This window comes from Anabas testudineus, chromosome 17, assembly GCF_900324465.2.
Source record: "Anabas testudineus chromosome 17, fAnaTes1.2, whole genome shotgun sequence".
NCBI lineage: Eukaryota > Metazoa > Chordata > Actinopteri > Anabantiformes > Anabantidae > Anabas > Anabas testudineus.
Window position 1 is genome coordinate 1,396,091 of NC_046626.1, and position 21,720 is coordinate 1,417,810.

A 21,720-nucleotide genomic window follows, 5' to 3' on the forward strand; every position below is an offset into this window, starting at 1 on the left:
GTAGGGACCGGAAAAAGACAAAACACAGTTTGCATAAAAAACTATGTATCAGCATATGTCCAACATGTACACGATGGAGCACAAACAGTAAGTGGCTGCCCGTGTATTGACCTGTGCCATCGCTAGGGGTTGCTGTGACACATGTAATGCAGTCCCTTTTCTCCAAAGACACTCGATGTATGAACGTGTGACTGGAGCAAGCTGGTGTAAAAGTGATGGAACGGATGTTTATTTATTATCCAACTATTTATTACTGAGCAGTGTTGGGGAAGTTGTCCAGATCATCTACTAGTCAAAGTTGATTCCCACAGTCCTCCTCTTAAGTAAACATGCAAAAAAAGTACAAAATACAATTTTGTGGTATGTTTACTTTGCTCATTTATTTCCAATATGATTACTAACTTTTACTTTTACTCCACTACAGTTTAGATGGAAATATTGTTGTTTTTACTCTACTATGTTTACAGGCTGTGTTACTAATCAATTTACAGATGCAGATAATTAGGATAGGATTAAATCTAATCAACAGTGATGTATTACCTTTTAGATTTTATAAAACAAATCTGGACTAGACTTAACGTATACTAATCTGAAAAGAGAAACTCCAATGTGATTCTTTTTCCTTCCTGGTGCTCTGTTACTGAGCAGCTCTGTCTATCTGTCTGTCTGTCTGTCTGTCTGTCTGTCTGTCTGTCTGCCTGTCTGTCTGTCTGTCTGCCTGTCTGTCTGTCTGTCTGTCTGTCTGTCTGTCTGTCTGTCTGTCTGTCTGTCTGTCTGTCTGTCCAACAACTGCACTGCAGTGTTAAGTAACTACGTTGTCTGTTTGTGTGTGTGTGTACATGATGGACGACAGCAGTGAGGCAACTCAATCCTCTCTGAGAGCATTTGCCCGTGATATCCAACAATATTCATTTTATCATTTCTTACTATAAACATACCTGACTACATCATGTTGGACAGCACTGCATTTATTCTACATTACTAATAAGTTTTTTAATGTCAGAACAGCTGCTTTGTGAGACTGGGACCAGCTGCTCCTGGTTAAAGACCCTAAAACATGTCCCAACTCCCAACAATTATTTCTGAAACAGTACAATGTGGGCCGGCTACAAGACAAGGATGTATAATGAAAGCTAAATGTAAATGATCACAGGTGATCAGTCAGCTGCCACGTCTCTGGAAAGAGGAACTGTTTGACCAGAGCAATTTATTACCACGTTCTTCTTTGTTGAGTCCGTTTCACTCGCGTTATTACGGTAATGACGCTGGGCCTGCGGGCCACGCCCCCTCGGCTCAGCCTCTTTCCATCCAGGAACAACACGGAGCTGAAGCTGGAGCTGAAGCTGGAGCTGGAGCTGAAGCTGCACCGCCACCGACAACTGTTCTCCTGGAGCTGTGAGCGTCCGAAGACACAACCGACAGGTGAATGGAAACTGATATTTCACTGCTTTTTGCACTGCCGTGTAGAATTGTCAAACATTAGTTTCATCCCCGGCTAACGGCTGACAGGTCAGCTCCGTTAGCTAGCCGACATGAGTTCAGCTGACGTTACCCGGTGGTTCTGATCTGCATATTGCACATGCATGTGAAACACTTCATTACAATATTGGGCACATTCTAAATCAATATGACCAACATTACTTTACGTGCATTACTTCCTTAAGTAAAGTCTCAAGTTGACGGTACCGCCCCCCAGTGTATGCTGTAGTGACCGACTGTATGAATCAACCTATGAAACCTCATGTAATTACGTTGCTTTATAGAATTTAAGTGTATTTGGTAGATTAAACGTTTGCCGACTTTATGAAGGTGTTGATAACAATAAAAGTGGACACTGCACTGTATTTAATATGGTACAACTGAATGAAAGTGAGCGAGGTAAGCTTAAACTATTGTTTTTTTTAAATGGAGTTTGGAATCCAGTCACAAATGGGACGTGCGCTTTGCAGGTTGATCCATGGAGAACAAGAATTCATCCCCATCATCAACTAGCTGTGCGTGTACTTCTCTGTCACCTTGTGTCGCTATGTCCGAGCAGTGGTGGGACGCGTTTTATAAATAGACAGTTTGACATTAACGTCAGGAATCCTGACCTTGTCCTGGTCAAGGCGCCGCATTGCGCAGACTCAGAGGGAGGGTTCAGTGACTGGATGCTGTAGCCTGCTCCAGTAGCCTGCTCCAGTAGCCTGCTCCAGTAGCCTGCTCCAGTAGCCTGCTCCAGTTTTCACAGAGGAACCCGAAGATAACACCGCTGCTCCTGTGCTCAGATGACTGTGTAAGTAGAGACCAGGGCCGCTAGGACACACAGGGACTTGTTGGCAAAGAATGAAATCAATAGAAATGTATTGCACATTCAGTAAAGAGTTAGTTAGAGTGCTTGAGTAAATATGTAACTGTAACTGTAACTGTAATAATGGAACTACTTGCCTTTACTGATATGGTTGTTGTTTTTTTTTGTTTGTTTTTTGCTCACCTTTCATTATCAGTCATTGATTTATGTTTTAAAGGGTCATGTCATATATTTTCAACTCAGAGCCTGAGTTTTAGCAGCAGCCCCTGTTAGGTAGGTGTGTTAGGTACATGTTTCTTCTTGTGCAAAAACATAGATCTAGCTTCCTCACAATGTTGCATAATGTTTGCACAACATTTATGTTTGCCAACTTATTGCCTGAAAATCACCTTTGTGCACATGCTTTCACAGTTTCTCAATACTGTTCCCCTGGACTTTTTTAAATTGATTTATCTGCACTTGCATAGCTGTATTAGTTTTCTCATGTTGCTTTAAAAACTAAGATTTCTGATTGTCAGACTTCTGAGAGCTGACAGAAATGTTATAAACTTTACCTTTATTTTAATTGACTATCTGAAGGGTTATGCAGAGCGTGGTGGAGAAGAATCATAATCCTTACATAGGTCAAAAATAAACTGGTCATAATTGCAGACTTATGGGGCCCAAACAACAACAAAGACTCAGAGCCTTAAAATAATTTTGTTTCTCCAAATCCTGAGGAAATTTCAGGATTACTGGATTGTGATCAGGGAATTTAGAACATAACATGAAAGTTAGCCTAAAACGAATTAGTGAAACCTGAAAATCGTGATTTTGACCCTTTTTGCTTCTGGATTGCAGCATTCATTTTAATAACAGCAGTTATTAGCAACAGTGGGTTGGATTTCCTGCTTCTTCCTTTTTTTCAATTCTATGCAGCTTTCACTATGAATTTTTCACTTGAACATGAATTTGAACATGATTTCAGTGTAATTTGAATGCAGTGTCAAAGCAACACATTTGCTGTGCCTACATACTACAGTAGCAGTGTGTCATGGTGCAGCAGTGAATTCATCTAAATTGACAGACAGGGTGCTTTCATCACACTGGGAACGAAAATAATGTTTTTTTAAGCTTTTGTGTTAGACGAATAATTGTAAATATGTCTTCCTTTTTTACAGGAGGACAGGGATCAGTTCACTTTGAAGAGATCTTCATAAGATGTTGCCTCAACATTTGAAGCAGATCCGAGTTCTAATGCTCAACGAAAAGGAGAATTTAGAGAGGACTCTGTTCAGACTTGAACAAGGTAATGCTTGTTTCACTTCATATGTAAGTACATTTCAAGGCAAAATTCTGAAGACTTAAGGTGTGTGGGACCACTTTAAACTGAACAGTGAAAAGAGGAAAGCTAAGTGCCAATTAGGTCCAGTAAAGACCTACTGGGTATAAGATATTACATGATCCTGTAAGATCTCTTTTACCTCCTTCTTTATAATTACCAAAGCAGCCGCAGCTAATCAGATTACATGCTTGACTTTTGTTTTATACCTCATAAATGTTCTACCTTATGATCTGAACACTTCAAACTTGAATTAATCTGTCAAGAACACTTTTTTCCAGTCTCTCATTTTGTTGGCAAGTCTGAAATCTGTCTTTTTCTTAGCAACTTTGCCTAGAATTGACTCTTCACTGTTGATGTTGCAGCTGGTGTTTTATGGGCACTATTTAATGAAACTGATATTTGAGAATCTGTAAGGCATCTGTTTCTTAAACTAGACAGTCTAATTTATTTGTTCAGTTTATTCACTGGGGCCTCCCATTCTGCTTTCTGTTCTGGTTAGAACCAGTTTATGTAGCTCTGTTAAAGGAGTTCTACACAGTGTCTATTAGGTCTCTTGATACTTTCTCACTTGGTATAAAATTCATTTTTCAGAATAAGAACCGACTCATATGTTTCAGAAGAAAGTCCTTTTTTTCTGGTCTGTAATCAAATCCACAATTGCTGATGCTCCAGATGCTTTAGATATGTTTTTAGATGTGTCAGCATAATAATAATAATAATATATATATATATGTATATATATATATATGTATATATATATATGTATGTATGTGTATATATATATATATGTATATATGTATATATGTATGTGTATATATATATATATATGTATATATGTATGTGTATATATATATATATATGTATATGTATGTGTATATATGTATATGTATGTGTATATATGTATATATATATATATATATATATATATATATATATATATATATATGTGTATATGTATGTGTATATATGTATATATATATATATATATATGTATATGTATGTATATATATATATATATATATGTATGTATATGTGTGTGTGTGTGTGTATATATATTTTGTATATGTGTATACTATACACAATGTAAAATACAGACATCCATTCACAGAAGTGTTGTGTGTGTATACTGTATTGCCTGAAGAAAGAACAGCTGGTTGTGTTGAAGAGAGACATGTACAACTTGACATTTACAGTACTCTAAACTTGATAGGGATTTAGTGAGCTGCCTCTTACACTGAACCTGGCTATATATAGACATTTCTGTCATGGGCCAGGCTCTGGCTTTTTTTGGTTCATCTTACAATATCTAACTGTGTTTTGTGTCAGGTATTCTTTTTGTTTATTTTTAAGCAGCTGTATTTTGCTTTGAGTGTGTTTTTTAGGAGATTTTCTTGCAATTAGCAGTGTTACACAGGCCAGTGTGGATGAGTGAGCCAGCATGTCAGTGCAGCTGGTTCATACAGGCTATAGACTTTGCTTTATAGTTTAATTAGTCAGAGTCATTCTGTTTTTTAAATATTTGATTTTAAAAGAAATATATGATTATAAATCAAATAATCCTGATAAAGTCTAAATAAGTTTAATCTGGAAAAGATTTCATAAATTCTAGTTATTGCATTGTGTATTCAAACAGTACAACATCTTCTGTCCCTGTTAGTAGTTTGTTGATGTTAGATATAGAGAAATATTCAGAATATCCCCCCTTTAAAAGGGGGAAAAAGAAACCTCACAGAGCAATGGAGGAGGGATAAAGCAGCATGGTACAGTTTGAGCAATGCAGTTGCTTTTGTGTGCCACAGTCAAAATATTTCTCTGTCCTTTAGGTTTTGAACTGCAGTTCCGTCTGGGTCCAAGCCTTCAGGGCAGGAAGGTTATGGTGCACACCAATTACCCACTTGAAGGACAACCATTTCAACGACACAACTTCCATGTTTTGGAGTGGAATTATCCATCAGGAAAGGATGATGACTCTGATAAGTTCTGCTCTCTGAACCTCAAGATAGCTGGGTCCTATCAGTACTACTTTGGATGCGGGTAAGACCCTACTGAAAATAGACTGTGTCCCACATTTGATAATTTACATTCATAGAATTATAATAGTATAATGTTGCTGTCATGGAAAGATTAATTGTTTTGCAAAATAAAAGTTGTCAGCCATTTGTCCATTTTTACCAGAAGGCAAATTACAACTCAAATGAAAAACATATTTTGTCTTTTTCTTTCTTGAAATTCTACTCAGACTTAGTTTCTGTTGAACTTGTATTATTGCTTACTTTATTTGATTTGTTGCAGAGACACAGAGCGGTCAGGAGGAGGATACATTGTGGTTGACCCAGTTCTTTGTGTTGGAGCAGACAACCATGTTCTTCCATTAGATTGCATCACTATCCAGACCTACCTGTCCAAATGTCTGGGGCACTTGGATGATTGGCCAGATAGACTAAGAGTAGCCAAGGAGTCAGGTCTGTGTGTGTGTGTGTGTGTTTTATATACAAGTGGTTTAACATCATACACAATAGCAGAACCCTGGACTGGATGTAGCCTCAGGAACATCACTTAATAAGCTTAATATGTACCGTACAACTGTACAAAGTCTGAACTGTGGAAGCTTGGAGGTCAGCTGAGGTCACTGGATCATATTGACAGCCCGTCTTTGTTTGGAGTGTGTTATTTTTGTCCTCACTTTACACTCAAATGACTGAGCTCAAACCTCTGTTCAGGGTCACAGGCACAGTGTTTCCCTCACTCTGCTCTGTATGATTTTGGTATTAATATTGCCGTAGTATAGCTGTGTAAGTGTATTTCAATAACTGTTTTCTTGGCGTTGGCCTTTTCCAGGGTACAACATGATCCACTTCACTCCTCTGCAAACTCTAGGAGAGTCCAGGTCCTGTTACTCTTTAGCTGACCAGCTGGCCGTCAACCCTGACTTTATCCCAGAGGGTCAGAGTTACAGCTGGGTAGATGTGGGGGCGCTGGTGGAGAAGTTACGAAAAGAATGGAACATGCTCTGTATTACCGATGTGGTGTACAATCATACTGGTGAGTTTGTAAGTTCATGTACTGCCTTCGTATACAACAGTCCAACCAGATTGAAAGAACTTTCTAAGTATTCCCATTTAATTTTGAGAAACATCTTCTGTCTTTATCACTGATGCAATTTGTAATCTTGCGCTGAAACAGTTAGTTGGTTTCTCAAGTTGATCAACAGAAAAACAACACCCAAAACTCACTTCCTTTTTATTATACTGAACACAGACCACATTAGTTTGTCCAGTAACATAGCACTTTTCACTGTTTTCAATTGTTCAGGTTTACTGTAGCACTTAAAATATTAATCAAAAAATATCAGCAGTTTAATTGTTGGTTGGAGGCCTCAATAGGTAGAGCAGTTGTCTGCCAATCACAGGATTGGTGGTTTGATTCCCGGCTGCCACGTCACATGCCAAAGTGTCCTTGGGCAAGATACTGAACCACAAGTTGCCCCTGGTGAGTCAGGTCAGCTGCATAGCGGCTCTGCCATCGGTGTGTGAGTTTGTGTGTGTGAATGGGTGAATGAGACGCAGTGTAAAGCGCTTTGAGTACCAGCTAAGTAGAAAAGAGCTATATAAGTGCAGAACATTTACCATTTTGCCGAGTACAGGAGAAAACTGACAGACTGATTGATTTTGCTAGGCAGGCAGGTTTGAATGTGAGTGCCTCTAAGAACCAAGATTTGTGCTTGACCCAAAACAACCAGTAAGTGTTCAGTGAAAGCTAAGTTGGAGAAGGTAGGCTTGGCGTTGGTGGCACACAAAATGCTGTCTGCAACGGGCCCACATAGACGCCTTATGTCCCACTGGGAGTGGACCAAAGAGGACCAATGAAAGACAAACAAAATTATTCAAAGTATGTCATCTGATGAGGTAGATTGATTCATGTGTAACTTACATTATGACAGATCATCATTTTAGAAAACTTAAAGAGAAATATTTCTGGATGCCTAGGTTCATGACACACATTGTAATTCCAGTGGCAAATGTGTGGTGGGACCATTATGTTGATAGACTTTGAGTTGAAGCCGATCAATAAAAACAGAACACATTCAGATGAAGGTTAAAGGGTCGTGCAGCTCTGCAGTGTATCAGCACAGTGTAGTCCATGTGTGCCTTCAGCCTCATCTCATCATCCTCTCTTGCTCTCTCAGAAAAGGTCAAGCAGTAAAATGAGACAGATTAAAAGGTTAAAGACTGACCAAGTGGTTGATTTACTGTTTGATTCATTGCAAGATGAGCTATAGGTCCTACATAAAATGAAATTCTCACTGAGAAGGAACATGACCCCCCCAAGCTGTGAATAAAATTTACTACAAGATTAATTGAAGGCGCAGAGTCATAATTACTGCTTAAAGCAGTTTAAGCACTTGCTGAGTAATATTGATTGTAATCTTTTTTTCTTTCTAGCTGCTAACAGCGTGTGGATAAGAGAGCATCCAGAGTGCGGTTACAACCTGGTGAACTCTCCCCACCTGCGCCCAGCCTGGGTCTTAGACAGAGCTCTCTGGCATTTGACCACCAGAGTAGCAGAGGGACGCTACAAGGCAAAAGGTCTTCCTGCTGATATCACCAATGACAGCCATCTGAATGTGAGTGCACACAGTTGAGCTGGGCATGCACTGTACAACTGTAGAGATCATGAAAACAGTGGACACAAGTCACTTTGTCCCTGACACTTAACAAATTACACAGAGGAACCATATGAGTACGCCGTATGACTGGAACACACTGTGAAATGACTTATTTGCCAAATCCTAATGATGTAATTGTTGGTCTTTCCTTTTTTAATACATGAAAGGCTCATTTAATGCTGTTAATAATTCATTTTCTTGCTTCTTTCTCTCTCTCTGTGTATGGTGGTCTGTGTTTATCAGGCCATCCGTACTGTATTGCGTCAGGATTTGTTTCCTGAGATCAAACTGTGGGAGTTCTACCAGGTCAAAGTGGAAAGTGCTGTGGAGCAGTTCAGAATCCTTCTACAAAATGGTGGGTACTAAAGTATTACAACACTTGCAAAACTTTGAAAGGAATGCTGTCAGCAACAGAAGCTTTAGAGCAACTGGTGTTTAAATCTGTGCAGTGGCAGTATTTTGACCAACCAATGCATGATCACTGAAATCACGTGTTAGAAAAAAAGTGACATAGAGAGCAGAGAAGGGACTGGTGTAGTCAAATGTCTCACCACTGTACAGTATTGCAACTCAGAACTCCACAATATGTATTCCTGTTTCTGCTCTCTGTCAGCCTTGTAGAAAGAGTTTGTCCAGCTGCTGTTGTCTTGCAGACAGTCAGACACACAGGCTGTTTTGATGACAGTCGGTGTGGATTGAGTTGAAAGTTGCTTCAGCTGCGAGTATGCACTGTTCAAATCGCGCTTTCACTGTGACTTCCCAGTAAGGTTTCAGATTTTTGGCTATTTCTTTAAGAGATGTTCAGCCACGTTAAGAATCAATGATTGATTATAAAGCAGATTAAGTGAACACCAATTTAAGTTTTAAATTAATTGATATTATTTTAAACATTACAAATTTGATAATGGGTTCACCTTTGACCTCCCTTACTTTGAGGCCTTTACCTGCTATTTAATCACCTTAAAATATTTGCCGTGTTTATGTGGTTTTAGGCAGCAAGCCAGACCATAGTAAGACTGGAGGAAAGCCCGGTCTGAAGATTGTCCAGGACCCACAGTTCCATCGTTATGGCAACACTGTGGATATGGACTCTGCTCTGGAGACATTTGTTCCTCACAGGTGTGGCAAAAGCACTTTGCTTACATCTCTGTGAACTCTATTCTCTTCTTCTTCTGCAGTCTGACAGTGTTGCTGTTCACTTCACTGATTCGGCACAATACATCATGTTCATCAATGCTTCTATTGCAAATGTTGAAATTCATAATTTAATGTGTTGTGTTGGATGTTGGAGGTTCCAGTGTTTGCCATAAATGGTAAACTATAAAAGCACAATAAAGTACATGCAGTATTCAAATACTCTTTACCAGTTTCTTACCGGTGTGAACAGGTTCATCTACACAGATACTCTGAGAAAGTAATCCTAACATTGCAGTCCCTTCTTATGCTCTTTCACTACTACATATTCACAGTATGTTAAATGTGGTGTTATTGGTATTTTTTGTTTCATGTTCCTTTTATTTTTACAGCTCCCTCCCCCAGCACATCGAAGAGTGCTGTGGTTGGCTGAGACAAAAACTGAGTGACCTCAACAAAGAACAGCTCCACATCATTCAACAGCATCAGGAGCAGGTAGGCTATCATGCGGATTTACTGCCGATGGCATTTATTTGGGATAGAGTTTTATCTGTTTATTTCTTTATCCAGGGTTCTAGAAATGAAAGTTTAGATGTGCTTTAAGACTTATAGACTTTCAAATTAAATTGAAGAGTTGTTTTAAAAGTACTGTATACATGATGAATTACAACTATTTCTCATAGCCCACACGGTTAAGAGGCTGTGTACGGCACTAGAAAATAGTGTGGAACCCATTTTTCAACATGTACTCCGTGTTGTCTTTATGACCAGGCTGCCAACTGCATTGTGGGAAACGTAGTGTATGAGCGTCTGGCTGACCATGGACCTAAGCTGGGTCCTGTTAACAGGAAGAACCCCCTGGTTACCAGGTAATACATTTAAAGATATGGGTTTAGAAAAAAAGAAAAAGATGGGCTAAATAACTGATACAGTGAGTAGCTTCTCATTTCTTAAACAACCATGTTAGAAGACACATCCTGTGATTGTGAAAAAGATGTTAATCTGTTTCACAGTGGTCAAATTATTGACATGAATCAAGCAGAGAAAACATCTAAAGAGACTGCAGAAACTACTACAACTGGGTTAAGAACTGTCTAATAGCCAAGCCTGTGGGGGCAGTGCTATGATCTGGGGTTGCTGCAGTTAGTCAAGTCTAGGTTCAGCAACATTATGAGATCAGCTGACTACCTGAATATACTGAATGACCAGGTTATTCAATCAATGTATTTTTTCTTCCCTGATGACACGGGGATATTCCAAAAGGACAATGCCAGGATTCCTCTGGCTCAAATTGTGAAAGAGTGTTTCAGGGAGCATAACACATAATTTTCACACATGGATTGGCCACTATAGAGTCCAGACCTTAACCCCATTGAGAATCTTTGGGATGTGCTGGAGAAGACTTTCTGACTCTCCTATCATCAATACAAGATTTTAGTGAAAAGTTAATGCAACTATGAACGGGAATAAATGTTGCGACATTGAAAAGCTTATTGAAATGTTGCCACAGCAAATGTGTGCTATAATCAAAGCTAATGAAGGTCCATTAGGTCCAGTGTGTGACTTCTTTTGGACAGGCAGTGTGGAACACAATGGACAAAAATGAAGGGTTGGGGAGATATTTAGGCCTCCAAAATCGAGAAGGTTGATCCTTGTGGATGTTTGTCAGCTTCAGTCACATTAAAAGCAACTTGCAAGTTTATGCCAAATTGTACCCTGTGAGAGCTGATTTTGTTGATGCAGACACACCATAATCCATAATACATAATACATAATACAAATGCTGATTCATGTCCATGTAACAGGGATGTGAGGTTGTATGATTATGTTGGTGGAACTGAGTGTTTTCATCTATCTGTCTCAGGTATTTTACCTTCCCATATCAGGACATGACTCTGGAGCAGGAGTTGCAGCTGTTGGATCAGCCAGACAAGTCATGTCACTTCTTGGCTCACAACGGTTGGGTGATGGGTGACGATCCACTGCGCAACTTTGCTGAACCAGGTGAACATAGAAAACAACTCACACATCAAGTGCATAAAAAATCAATATAGACTAGGCAATAAATATGTGCAGACATCAAATCATACAAAAGAGAGTCTCTTTTTCTCTCTTACGTGACAGTCCTTTCATCAGATCAGATCAGTCTTACTGGGAGGGGTGTTAGTTCTCCTCCACCATGTCTGAATGTTCGGTTGTATATTAAGCTGTGTGCACTTGATAATATACAGTAAATGATCTGTCGACATGTATCTCTGCTCCCTGTAGGCTCTAATGTGTACCTGCGTCGGGAACTGATCTGTTGGGGTGACAGTGTCAAACTGCGCTATGGCAATGGACCTGAGGACTGTCCATATCTGTGGGCCCACATGCAGAAATACACTGAAATTACAGCCAAATATTTCCATGGAGTCAGACTGGACAACTGCCACTCTACACCGTTACATGTAGCTGAGGTATTGTCATATATCATATCAAATGATTCTAATGCAATTCAACATTTTGTAATAAATACTAGCTTTGTAGTTTTTGGGAGTTTTTTGTCAGTTTTAGAACTCATTGATATTTTCAACATTTCCATATTTGCATATATTATCTTGAAATAGAAATTTATATAACATGTAAATAGTGGGAAGACAACATCTTAATTTCACTGAACATCACTAAAGGCCAGTCTTTAGTCTTCCCCTAGAGGCATATTGTACATCAGTGTGTCTGTGTTAATAGCAGACTCTTGTTTTCTCCCTGTCTGTAACACTGTGTAATGTATTGTCGTGTCCAGGCCATGCTGGATGCAGCCAGAGCGGTCAGACCCAATCTGTATGTGATAGCTGAACTGTTTACAGGCAGCGAGCTGATTGACAATGTGTTTGTTAACCGGCTGGGAATTAGCAGCCTTATACGAGGTACAAAAGTCCTGCATGAACTAACATAACTATTGTTTTTGTCTCTTTCTTCTCTTCACTGTTCTCCATTGTATCTCTTCAAACCCAAACATCCCCTCTCTACCTGTCCTTTTACTGTCATCCTCTGCTCTTGGACTGTGTGACTGCATGGTGTGGTTACTTTGAGGCCTGTTATCACTAACTGGCTGTATCCCCTTCACATGAACTCTCCTCCTCCTTATCCTGTTTATTTTCTTTTAATGCTTGCCCTGTACCCCACCACTCCATCCTTCCCCCACCCCCTACACTGACACGTGATTTCGGTGTGCTGCCTTGCTGTGGTCGACCAGTTTATGCTGGATGTGGCCAGAGCAGTGTGTCCTAACCTGTATGTGGTGGCTGAACTGTTCACCGGCAGTGAGGAACTGGATAACATCTTCGTTACCAAGCTAGGGATTGCATCACTGATACGAGGTAGAGTGTTGTATGTATGTGTCCATAATGCACACTTTACACACCAACATACAATGACAATCAGCATAAATTGGTCATGAAATGGGTTCTGATCTTCCCCAAAGTCACACATATCAACAAACCCGCAATATTTCTAAGCTGATAAAACACATTAAACATTTACATTTAGTCATTTAGCAGACGCTTTTATCCAAAGCATTACATTATGTACATACATTAGCATTACATACATTAAACATACAGAATAATAGTGGAAAACATCTGGCAAACGCTGGGTGATGCAGCAGGACAACAATTTAGTTACTTTTTCTTGCCACTGTATACAGAATATTATTTATTTCAGTACTTAACAGAGTTCACAGTTTGGCATGGTACAAAGTTAAGTGATACTAACTTTATATCTGTGTATTGTTTAAAGGTTTCCAATAGACGTCTGTACAGTAGCAATAAATCTGCACAAAAGAGAGTCGGACTTCTTTCAAGTTAAATGAGAACTCTGTCTTCAGAGCTAAAATATCTGTGTTAAAAGTTAACTTGTGTTCCATCTGCTCACAATAACAAACAGGGTGCCTGATTGGAATGTGGCCAGAATTGCACTGACTTTGAATGTATCAACTCCACTAGCCACTGAGTCTCTCACCCCACTACCCCCCTCCTTGTACACAGAGGCCATGTCAGCTGGCGACAGCCATGAAGAGGGTCGACTGGTCTACCGTTATGGAGGTGAGCCAGTAGGAGCCTTTGTTCAGCCCAGTCTCCGTCCACTGATGCCCTCCATTGCTCATGCTATGTTCCTTGATGTAACCCATGACAACGAGTGCCCCATACAGGTGGGTGTCAGTCAGAGTCAGATCAGGATAGGGTCACTAAAGATGCTGATTAGCATTAAATTGATATTAGTTTTGTTTGCCTCTGATGTAACAGTTTAGCTGCACAGATGTTGAGTGTGTAACTATTGTGACTCTGACTCTTGTTGTATAGTTGCGTTCAGCGTTGGACTCTCTGCCCAGTTCTGCTATTGTGTCCATGGCCTGCTGTGCTACTGGCTCTACCAGAGGATATGATGAATTAGTACCACACCAGGTTACTTTCAAACACACACACACACACACACACACACATTATTTCCATCTGCTATAATTTTGCTATAATTACCGGTATTTCTTAGCATCATCCATATACCTATACCTTACCACATCAGTCTTCTGACATATCATTTTCAATATGTCAACCCCGAATTTCACTGCACACATTGAAAATATGAGAACATGGCAAATAACATAACATAATCTACAAATCCAAATCAGATAAAATGCAGATAAATCAATTATAATTTATATACAGTTCCCAAAATGTAGGGATGCTGTGTAAAATCTACTTAAAATTAGAAATTAATGATTTTCAAATCTCATAAAGCCACAATTTATTTATAAAAACACAACAAATCTTAACTTAAACTTAAGTCAAATGCAATGTATTCCTGAGTCCATACCGTGTCCATCACAGAATCCTGTCTGTTTTAAAATCACAGGCATCCAGTGTTGGGTTTTCAGCTTTGTTACTTGCTGCCATCAACTACATATTAAACATTTAATGTTTTCTATGTTCTATTGTGAATAAAATATGTCTTTTTGAGATTTGCAAATCATTGCATTCTGTTTTTATGTAGAGATTTTTTGGAATTGGGGGATTATTATTATTATTATTTGAATTGTCAGTGTTAATAAATAGCTTATAGATAGATTATCAGAATTATCAGACAAATCATTTCAGCTGTAATCTTCACACCAAGTAAACAATTTAACTCACACATGCTCGCTTTGTCTGTGTGTGTGTGTGTGTGTGTGTGTGTGTGTGTGTGTGTGTGTGTGTGTGTGTGTGTGTGTGTGTGTGTAGATCTCTGTGGTGAAGGAGGAGCGTTTTTACCCCAAGTGGAACCCCGCTGCACCTGCCACTTCAGCCAGCGAGGTTGGATTTCACACTGGCATAATAGCTGGTAAACTAGCACTCAACAAGCTTCACCAGGAACTGGCTGCCCAAGGATTTATACAGGTACACTACAACTATATACTGTACATAAACAACCAAAAGATCAGCTTCATGTCATTCCACTTTCTGTTTATCTAGAACAGAAGGTTTATTTATGTGTCTGTGCTGCTGCATTTCTTAGAAATGAATTATCAACAGTTTGTCAACTTTAATTTCTAATCATCTCCCTCTTTAGGTGTATGTAGACCAGGTCGACGCAGATATTGTTGCCATTACACGTCACTGTCCCAGCACCCACCAGTCTGTGGTGGCAGTGTGCAGGACAGCCTTCAAGGACCCCAAAACCCACCAGTATGACACCAACGTTCCACCCATGTTCATACCTGGTATGGTGATCACAATAGCACATATCACACCAATTGAACAGGCTTCCCAAACTGAGAATATTCATTGTCCTCTCTCCAGGGAAGATTGAGGAAGTAATACTGGAGGCAAGGACAGTGGATAGACATGCTGGGACGTACAAGAAGGATGATGGCTACATCAACGGCATGCCAGAATACACAGTGGAAATAAAAGAGCATATACCTGTAAATACTACCCTGATACAGTTTAGGATTACATCAAGCTTGTGAATAAGTGAATAAAATGGACAATATAAGTAAAAATATGAAAGCATATACTTTTATGTCTATAGTTACAGGACAGTACAGTGGTGAAGCAAGCTGGGGTGACATCTAAAGGTCGATCAGAGTTTGTGCAGGAAATCACTTTTCAGAAGCTGACTCCTGGTAGTGTCATAGCCTTCAGGTAAAACACACACACACACACACACACACACACAAGTCTGCTACAGAAAAGTGAAATCAGTATCACTTGTATCATAGCCAGAAAAGCATTTGACATTCTAATCAGATGTTGGTGACAACTGTTACTCTTCCTCACAGGGTTAGTTTGGACCCTAAGGCCCAGAAGTTGGTGGGGGTCCTGAGGCATTATCTTTCGCAGTTCAGCCCAAAGTACAGACGAGGCAGCACAGCAGATGAGAACCCACCAGAGGTGCTGCAGAAGCCACTGGCACAGTGAGTAAACAACTGCACATCGAGCTAGAAGCAGCATGGAAGTCAGTGCCCTCCACTACACTGTGCCCCCGCTCTGCCTGCTTTACTGCACTCTGCCACACTCTGCCAAGCTCTTCAGGTGTTAGTCTTATGAAATTACAGTAAATACTAACACTAAAACACTACAATACTGCTGTGATTGGTTAGAGGGGTGAGCCTCACTCAGAAATCTTTACTGCTGCCAGACTGTACTGCAGCACATGTGAACGGCTGTGTTAAAGCTGTGTGTGTTTCACAGGCTGATGTCCAAACTGACATTAGCAGACCTGAACGTCCTGCTGTTTCGCTGTGACTCAGAAGAACAAGAAGATGGTGGAGGCTGTTACAACATCCCCGGATGGGAGACCCTCAAATACGCCGGACTTCAAGGTAGTTATGGAATAATACATGAAGCGTCACTGCTTAAGACCCAGCAGTAGCTACAGTATAATTATCACTATGACAAGGCTATAGTCTGTGCTATTGTGTGAGTGTGACAGGAGTCACAGTAGCTATTGTTGTGTCTCTGCAGGTCTGATGTCGGTGTTAGCTGACATCCGGCCAAACAACGACCTGGGCCATCCTGTGTGTGCTAACCTCAGACAAGGAGACTGGCTGATAGACTTTGTCTCAAACAGACTGGTGAACAGAGAGGGGCCACTGGCACAGGTGAAGATTTTACCACCTTAAAGAGCAACCTCACCCAGATTACAAATGTATTCACACACTGTTGATAGTTTTGCTTTTAAGTGTTGCAATATCTGTGGGGTTTGAGTCACTTTTGTGTCTTTGTATGTGTCTGCAGGTGGGTCAGTGGCTGGGAGCCATGTTCAACTATATGAAACACATCCCACGCTACCTCATTCCCTGTTACTTCGACGCCATACTGGTATCAACCTACACCACAGCCCTGGATGCAGCTTACAAACTCATGTCGAGGTGTGATAGATGATGGGATCATTGGTTTTATTGAGATCTAAGTTTTGAAAAAGTTTCTTCCTTATTCAAAACTCAAAGAAACGTTTTGTCCCTTTGTCCAGTTTCGTCCAGAACGGCTCCAGCTTTGTCCGTCACCTGGCGCTGGGTTCAATTCAGATGTGTGGAGTTGGACGCTTCCCTGCCCTCCCTCCCCTCTCTGCAAAAATAGAGGATGTTCCCTATCGTGTCAATCCAATCACAGGCCAGAAGGAGCAGTGCTGCGTCTCACTGGCTGCAGGTAACCTAGTAACGTACATATAATAAATATTAAATATAATATTTTAAAAATACTGGCACTGTTTCTTCAGGTCTTCCTCATTTCTCCTCTGGAATATTCCGCTGCTGGGGCAGAGACACTTTCATCGCTCTCAGAGGACTGATGCTTCTTACTGGGAGACACACTGAGGCTCGGTACTGTGGATTCTAATAACACAACAACATTCATGACTGTGGCATTTTTAGAGGCTTTTACTTTGAAAATCAGCACAGTATCTGTGTTTTCAGGAAGTTTATCAATTATGTATCCTTATCCTATCTCGTGGTTCCCTTAGTAACATCATCCTGGCCTTTGCGGGGACCTTGCGTCACGGTTTGATCCCCAACCTGCTGGGTGAGGGGCGCTGTGCCCGATACAACTGTCGTGATGCTTTGTGGTGGTGGCTGCAATGTATCCAGGTAGGAGTACACACACACACACACACACACACACACCTGGTGTTCATGGAGTGTGCTGTGTTCAGGGACAGTACATAGGTCATCTGTGCCACTTGCTTATGGGACTCCAGCTAGCTGTAGCATGAGACACGGAATCGATCCACCCCGTGGGTCAAATACTGACGGAAGCTGTGTTGAAGCTATCCAAGCTAGCCATCCATAGTCAAAACCTGTGCTGTCTCACAGATACCTGTGACGCGCAGAGTTGGACCTTCTCTGATTAGATTAGGTTAGAAGGAGGGAACCTCTGAAGAATATCATCATACTACTGCTGTTCTGTGATTCTGTCTTAGGCCATTTTGACAGCATCTCTGCAGATTAAGATTAATTATAAAGCAAATCTCAACATAAATGTAGGTTTTAGTCTTTCTACTTGATACAGTTTCATGTTCTAATTGTCTGTGCTTGTGTTGCCTTTCTTCAGGACTACGCTACCCACATTCCCCAAGGTCATGAAATCCTCAACTGCCTGGTCACACGGATGTACCCTACTGATGACTGTGAACCCCGCAAACCTGGAGAGGTGGTATGTACAGTACACACCACCACGTACAGACACTAGTTAGCAATGTGCTCTGCTGTCTGCCACACAATCAATTTCAGTTTCCACTGTTTCAACACTGCAAACTTCCGTCTGTAGGAGCAGCCTCTGTACGATGTGATCCAAGAGGCTCTGCAGCGCCACCTAGAGGGGATCTCCTTCAGAGAGAGAAATGCTGGACCCAAGATAGACATGAACATGAGAGATGAAGGTAAGACAGTCAAGGAGGAGTTTCAGCGTGAACTGTCCTCTGTTGTGATGATCTGTCCATGCTACACTTAAACAAACCTCTGTTTTTCAGGGTTCAGCGTGGCTGCTAAGGTGGATCCAGCCACCGGCTTCATCTCCGGGGGAAACCGCTTTAACTGCGGCACATGGATGGACAAAATGGGAGAGAGCGAGAAAGCGAGGAACAAAGGCATGCCTGCTACTCCGAGGTAATGCCCATCTGTTTCTGATGTTTAACAGGATGGATTTGAACACATCAGTAATGATGATGATGATGATGATGATGATGATGATGATGATGATGATGATCAACATGATGTTGAGCTGCAGCCTGATTCGTTTCCTGTGTGACTTTCTGTGTCCAGAGATGGAGCAGCAGTCGAGATAGTTGGTCTTAGTAAATCAGCTGTTCGCTGGGTTGTAGAGCTCCATGCCAAAGGACTGTTCCCTTATGACGGAACTAAAATACACAGAGATGGTAACACACACACACACACACACACACACTGACACAGTAACTATAACACTCGATATATTCAGAGAAAGAAATGTGTGTGCATTCTTTCCACAATTCAAACTTCAGCTCTTCATAATCAGATGTTTCCACCGTGTTCCAGGTAAAGAGGTGTTCGTCTCCTACTCCCAGTGGAACCAGCAGCTCCAGCAGTCCTTTGAAGCAGCTTTCTGGGTGTCTGGGGACCCGAAAGACCCCAACGAGAAACACCCCGATCTGGTGCATAAGAAGGGCATCTATAAAGACAGCTACGGAGCCTCCAGCCCCTGGTGTGACTACCAGCTGAGACCCAACTTCACGATCGCCATGGTGGTGGTAGGTGGAAATTATATTATATTATATTATATTAAATGTTAAAGATGGATGTGGATCGCTGAGCTGGGATTTGCTGACATAGTCTCTGCTTTTAAAGGCCCCAGAGCTGTTCACAGTAGAGAGAGCCTGGAAGGCGTTAGATGTAGCTGAGAAGAAACTGCTGGGACCACTGGGAATGAAGACGCTCGACCCAGAGTAACACATTTTAATACACTCCCAACACACACACGCACACGCACACACAAAGGATGTGTTAAACATGTGGATGACCTGCTGTGTTACCTTTTAGTAGTTTAGTAGTAATTGTAGAAGTGGAAGTATCTGTTGTTTTGCGTTCAGTCACATACTGACAGGCTGTTTGTGTCGTCCTAGTGACATGGTGTACTGTGGTGTGTATGATAATGCGCTCGACAACGACAACTACAACTTGGCGAAAGGTTTCAACTACCATCAAGGCCCGGTGAGTCAAACCAACCCGCACTGCTGTTGACAGGTGCAGCAGTGTAATAAGAAAACCCCTCCAGGTCCTGGAGCTGCAGCCGCACACAGCTGGAGGCTGAGGCTGACGACATGAGGCTCTAATGTTTGGTGCTACATGCACATAGTGTCCCTAACTAACTACCTGTGTGTGTGTGTGTGTGTGTGTGTGTGTGTGTGTGTGCAGGAGTGGCTGTGGCCAGTAGGCTACTTCCTGCGTGCTAAACTCTACTTTGCTAAGAAGCTGGGACAGGAAACCTACGGCCAAACAGTCAACCTGGTTAAAAACGTTCTGTCACGACATTACACCCACCTGGAGAGGTAGGACTGTCACCTGTTATTGCCCCCCCCTCCCCTGCTGTGTCTATTTCTTTAGATATTTTCTGTCTGTGGTAACTCTCAACCTGCCCCTCTGCTCTCTCAGGTCTCCATGGAGGGGCCTGCCAGAGCTGACCAACGAGAATGGCCAGTACTGCAAGTTCAGCTGCGAGACCCAAGCCTGGTCTCTGGCCACTGTGCTGGAGGTCCTCTATGACCTCTAAGTGACCTCAGTCAGGCCCATCCCATCATCATGTCATAGGTCCTGTTGTAGTGTAGCTGAGAGAGGAGCTGTAAACCCCTGGTTCAGTCCCATTATACTCACTAACCTCTGCCATCAGCTTCTGCAAAATAAAAGCCGCCGTGCTGCATTTATGTGTTGAGGAAAAAATTGGATTTGATGTGTGTTTATATGACATTATTTGACATGTATTCAGTGATGCACTTATAATAAGCTTGTGAAATAACAACAAGGTGCAGTCCAGCAGGTAGTTAGTAGGATCAAAGCAGTTAAAACCTGTTTCCAAAAACCAGTGGCCTTTACCTTCACGTTCTGGGGTTGTTGTACTAAGATCTTCTGACTGTAGCTGCCATCGTCCTCCTATGACATAAATGCAGCATATTTGCAGATCAACCCATTATTTAGAAGTTAGCAGTAACTACAGACGATGTGTTCAGTGTTCATACTCAATCAGCTGCTCCTCATTTATTGTCCGTGTGACAACCTGAATAATCTTCATTTGACTGAATGTTAGAGAGGACACAGCGTTTCAATTCAATTCAATTTCAATGTACATCTCTATTCAACAACAGTTTCTTTCTTGTTTTCTGGCGAAACTAGAACAAACTAACTTGTTTCAGTTAAAACTCATGTTATATAATGTGTGTGTGCGTGTCTGTGTTGTCTCTGGTCGTTTGAACTTTGAACCCTGTTCCATAGAACACACAGTCTGTACCACAGCATTACATCCACACCAGAGCGTAGTGTTAGGATCTTTAAGTTAAGAAGCTTTCTCTTTCATCCACTGTACTATTCATAATGCAAACTGCTTTCGTCCCAGCTGTGACATGGTGACAGCACCAGTTATGTACAGTTCATACTTCTTGTTTGTTTAAAGTTGTTCAGATCTATACTTTTGATGCCTATACACAAAATGGTTTCATATCCTGCAAACACAAGTCTTCCAGCTGTTTCCTGTCTTTCTGTGGCATGTTCACGTATCATTCAGCTGTGTGTTATTGTGAAAAACAAGTTTGTGCCGTGTTTTTTTTCCCCAGAGGTTTCTAAAGTAGCTTCCTCCTGTGTGTAACCTCGCTGCAGAGCTATGATGGTGCTCCTCTAGCTGTAGATGTAAACAATGAGCAGTTTTTGAATAACATGATACACTGCTCTTAAAAAGAAGAAATCTTGTGAGTAACAACAGAAAATAGGCAGAATTAACTATAACAGTTGATATGTAAGTAGGAAACTCGGTGTGAGTTCCTAGAAACGACTGACCACTTGAACACAAAGTAAGTTTGGACCTAAAACCAAGAGATTTATTACCTGAAAGACGAGTTACTCACAGTAAAGAGCAGTGTCCTGGTATCTGCTGTAGCACTTGTTACTCTACTTTTGCACAATGCAGTTTACCCCGGCCAGCAGAGCCAGGAGAGAAGCAGCATTGTCTGTGAAGTAGCTGTTAATGTTCATGTTCACGTCAGGATTAGATAGTAACACAGTTGTCACCCACAGTTCAGTGTGTGAAGTGAAACTGTATTAAATGATGCACT

The 21,720-nt window shown here is 41.1% G+C and overlaps 1 protein-coding gene across 3 annotated transcripts; it reads left to right on the forward strand.

Annotated features, from left to right (window-relative positions):
* The first annotated feature begins 1,320 nt into the window (after positions 1–1,320).
* On the forward strand, positions 1,321–20,669 carry LOC113171645 (glycogen debranching enzyme-like). Of its 3 annotated transcripts, none has more exons than XM_026374153.1 (35): positions 1,321–1,422; positions 3,451–3,578; positions 5,438–5,648; positions 5,907–6,076; positions 6,453–6,656; positions 8,057–8,238; positions 8,524–8,635; positions 9,273–9,399; positions 9,807–9,909; positions 10,186–10,283; positions 11,279–11,418; positions 11,683–11,870; positions 12,197–12,320; positions 13,440–13,603; positions 13,755–13,856; positions 14,670–14,825; positions 14,998–15,148; positions 15,228–15,352; positions 15,460–15,572; positions 15,710–15,844; positions 16,122–16,252; positions 16,395–16,531; positions 16,668–16,801; positions 16,903–17,078; positions 17,149–17,251; positions 17,392–17,515; positions 17,979–18,080; positions 18,195–18,306; positions 18,397–18,532; positions 18,689–18,801; positions 18,941–19,152; positions 19,250–19,347; positions 19,525–19,612; positions 19,817–19,950; positions 20,054–20,669. In XM_026374153.1, exons 2-35 carry the CDS (start codon positions 3,491–3,493, stop codon positions 20,169–20,171), a joined length of 4,611 nt encoding a protein of 1,536 aa, XP_026229938.1. In that variant the 5' UTR covers positions 1,321–1,422; positions 3,451–3,490; the 3' UTR covers positions 20,172–20,669. The 3 variants fall into 3 exon arrangements, with proteins under 3 accessions (XP_026229938.1, XP_026229936.1, XP_026229937.1); XM_026374151.1 differs by lacking the exon at positions 12,197–12,320 and adding an exon at positions 12,650–12,773; XM_026374152.1 differs by lacking the exons at positions 1,321–1,422; positions 12,197–12,320 and adding exons at positions 2,159–2,275; positions 12,650–12,773.
* Positions 20,670–21,720: the final 1,051 nt, after the last annotated feature.

Excerpts from the sequence above, each read along its gene's own strand:
- LOC113171645 (XM_026374153.1), top strand. The coding sequence starts at position 3,491 with ATGTTGCCTCAACATTTGAAGCAGATCCGAGTTCTAATGCTCAACGAA. Across the intron at positions 10,284-11,278 it reads AAGAACCCCCTGGTTACCAG|GTATTTTACCTTCCCATATC; the intron begins GTAATACATTTA and ends TATCTGTCTCAG. Across the intron at positions 18,307-18,396 it reads CATGAACATGAGAGATGAAG|GGTTCAGCGTGGCTGCTAAG; the intron begins GTAAGACAGTCA and ends TCTGTTTTTCAG.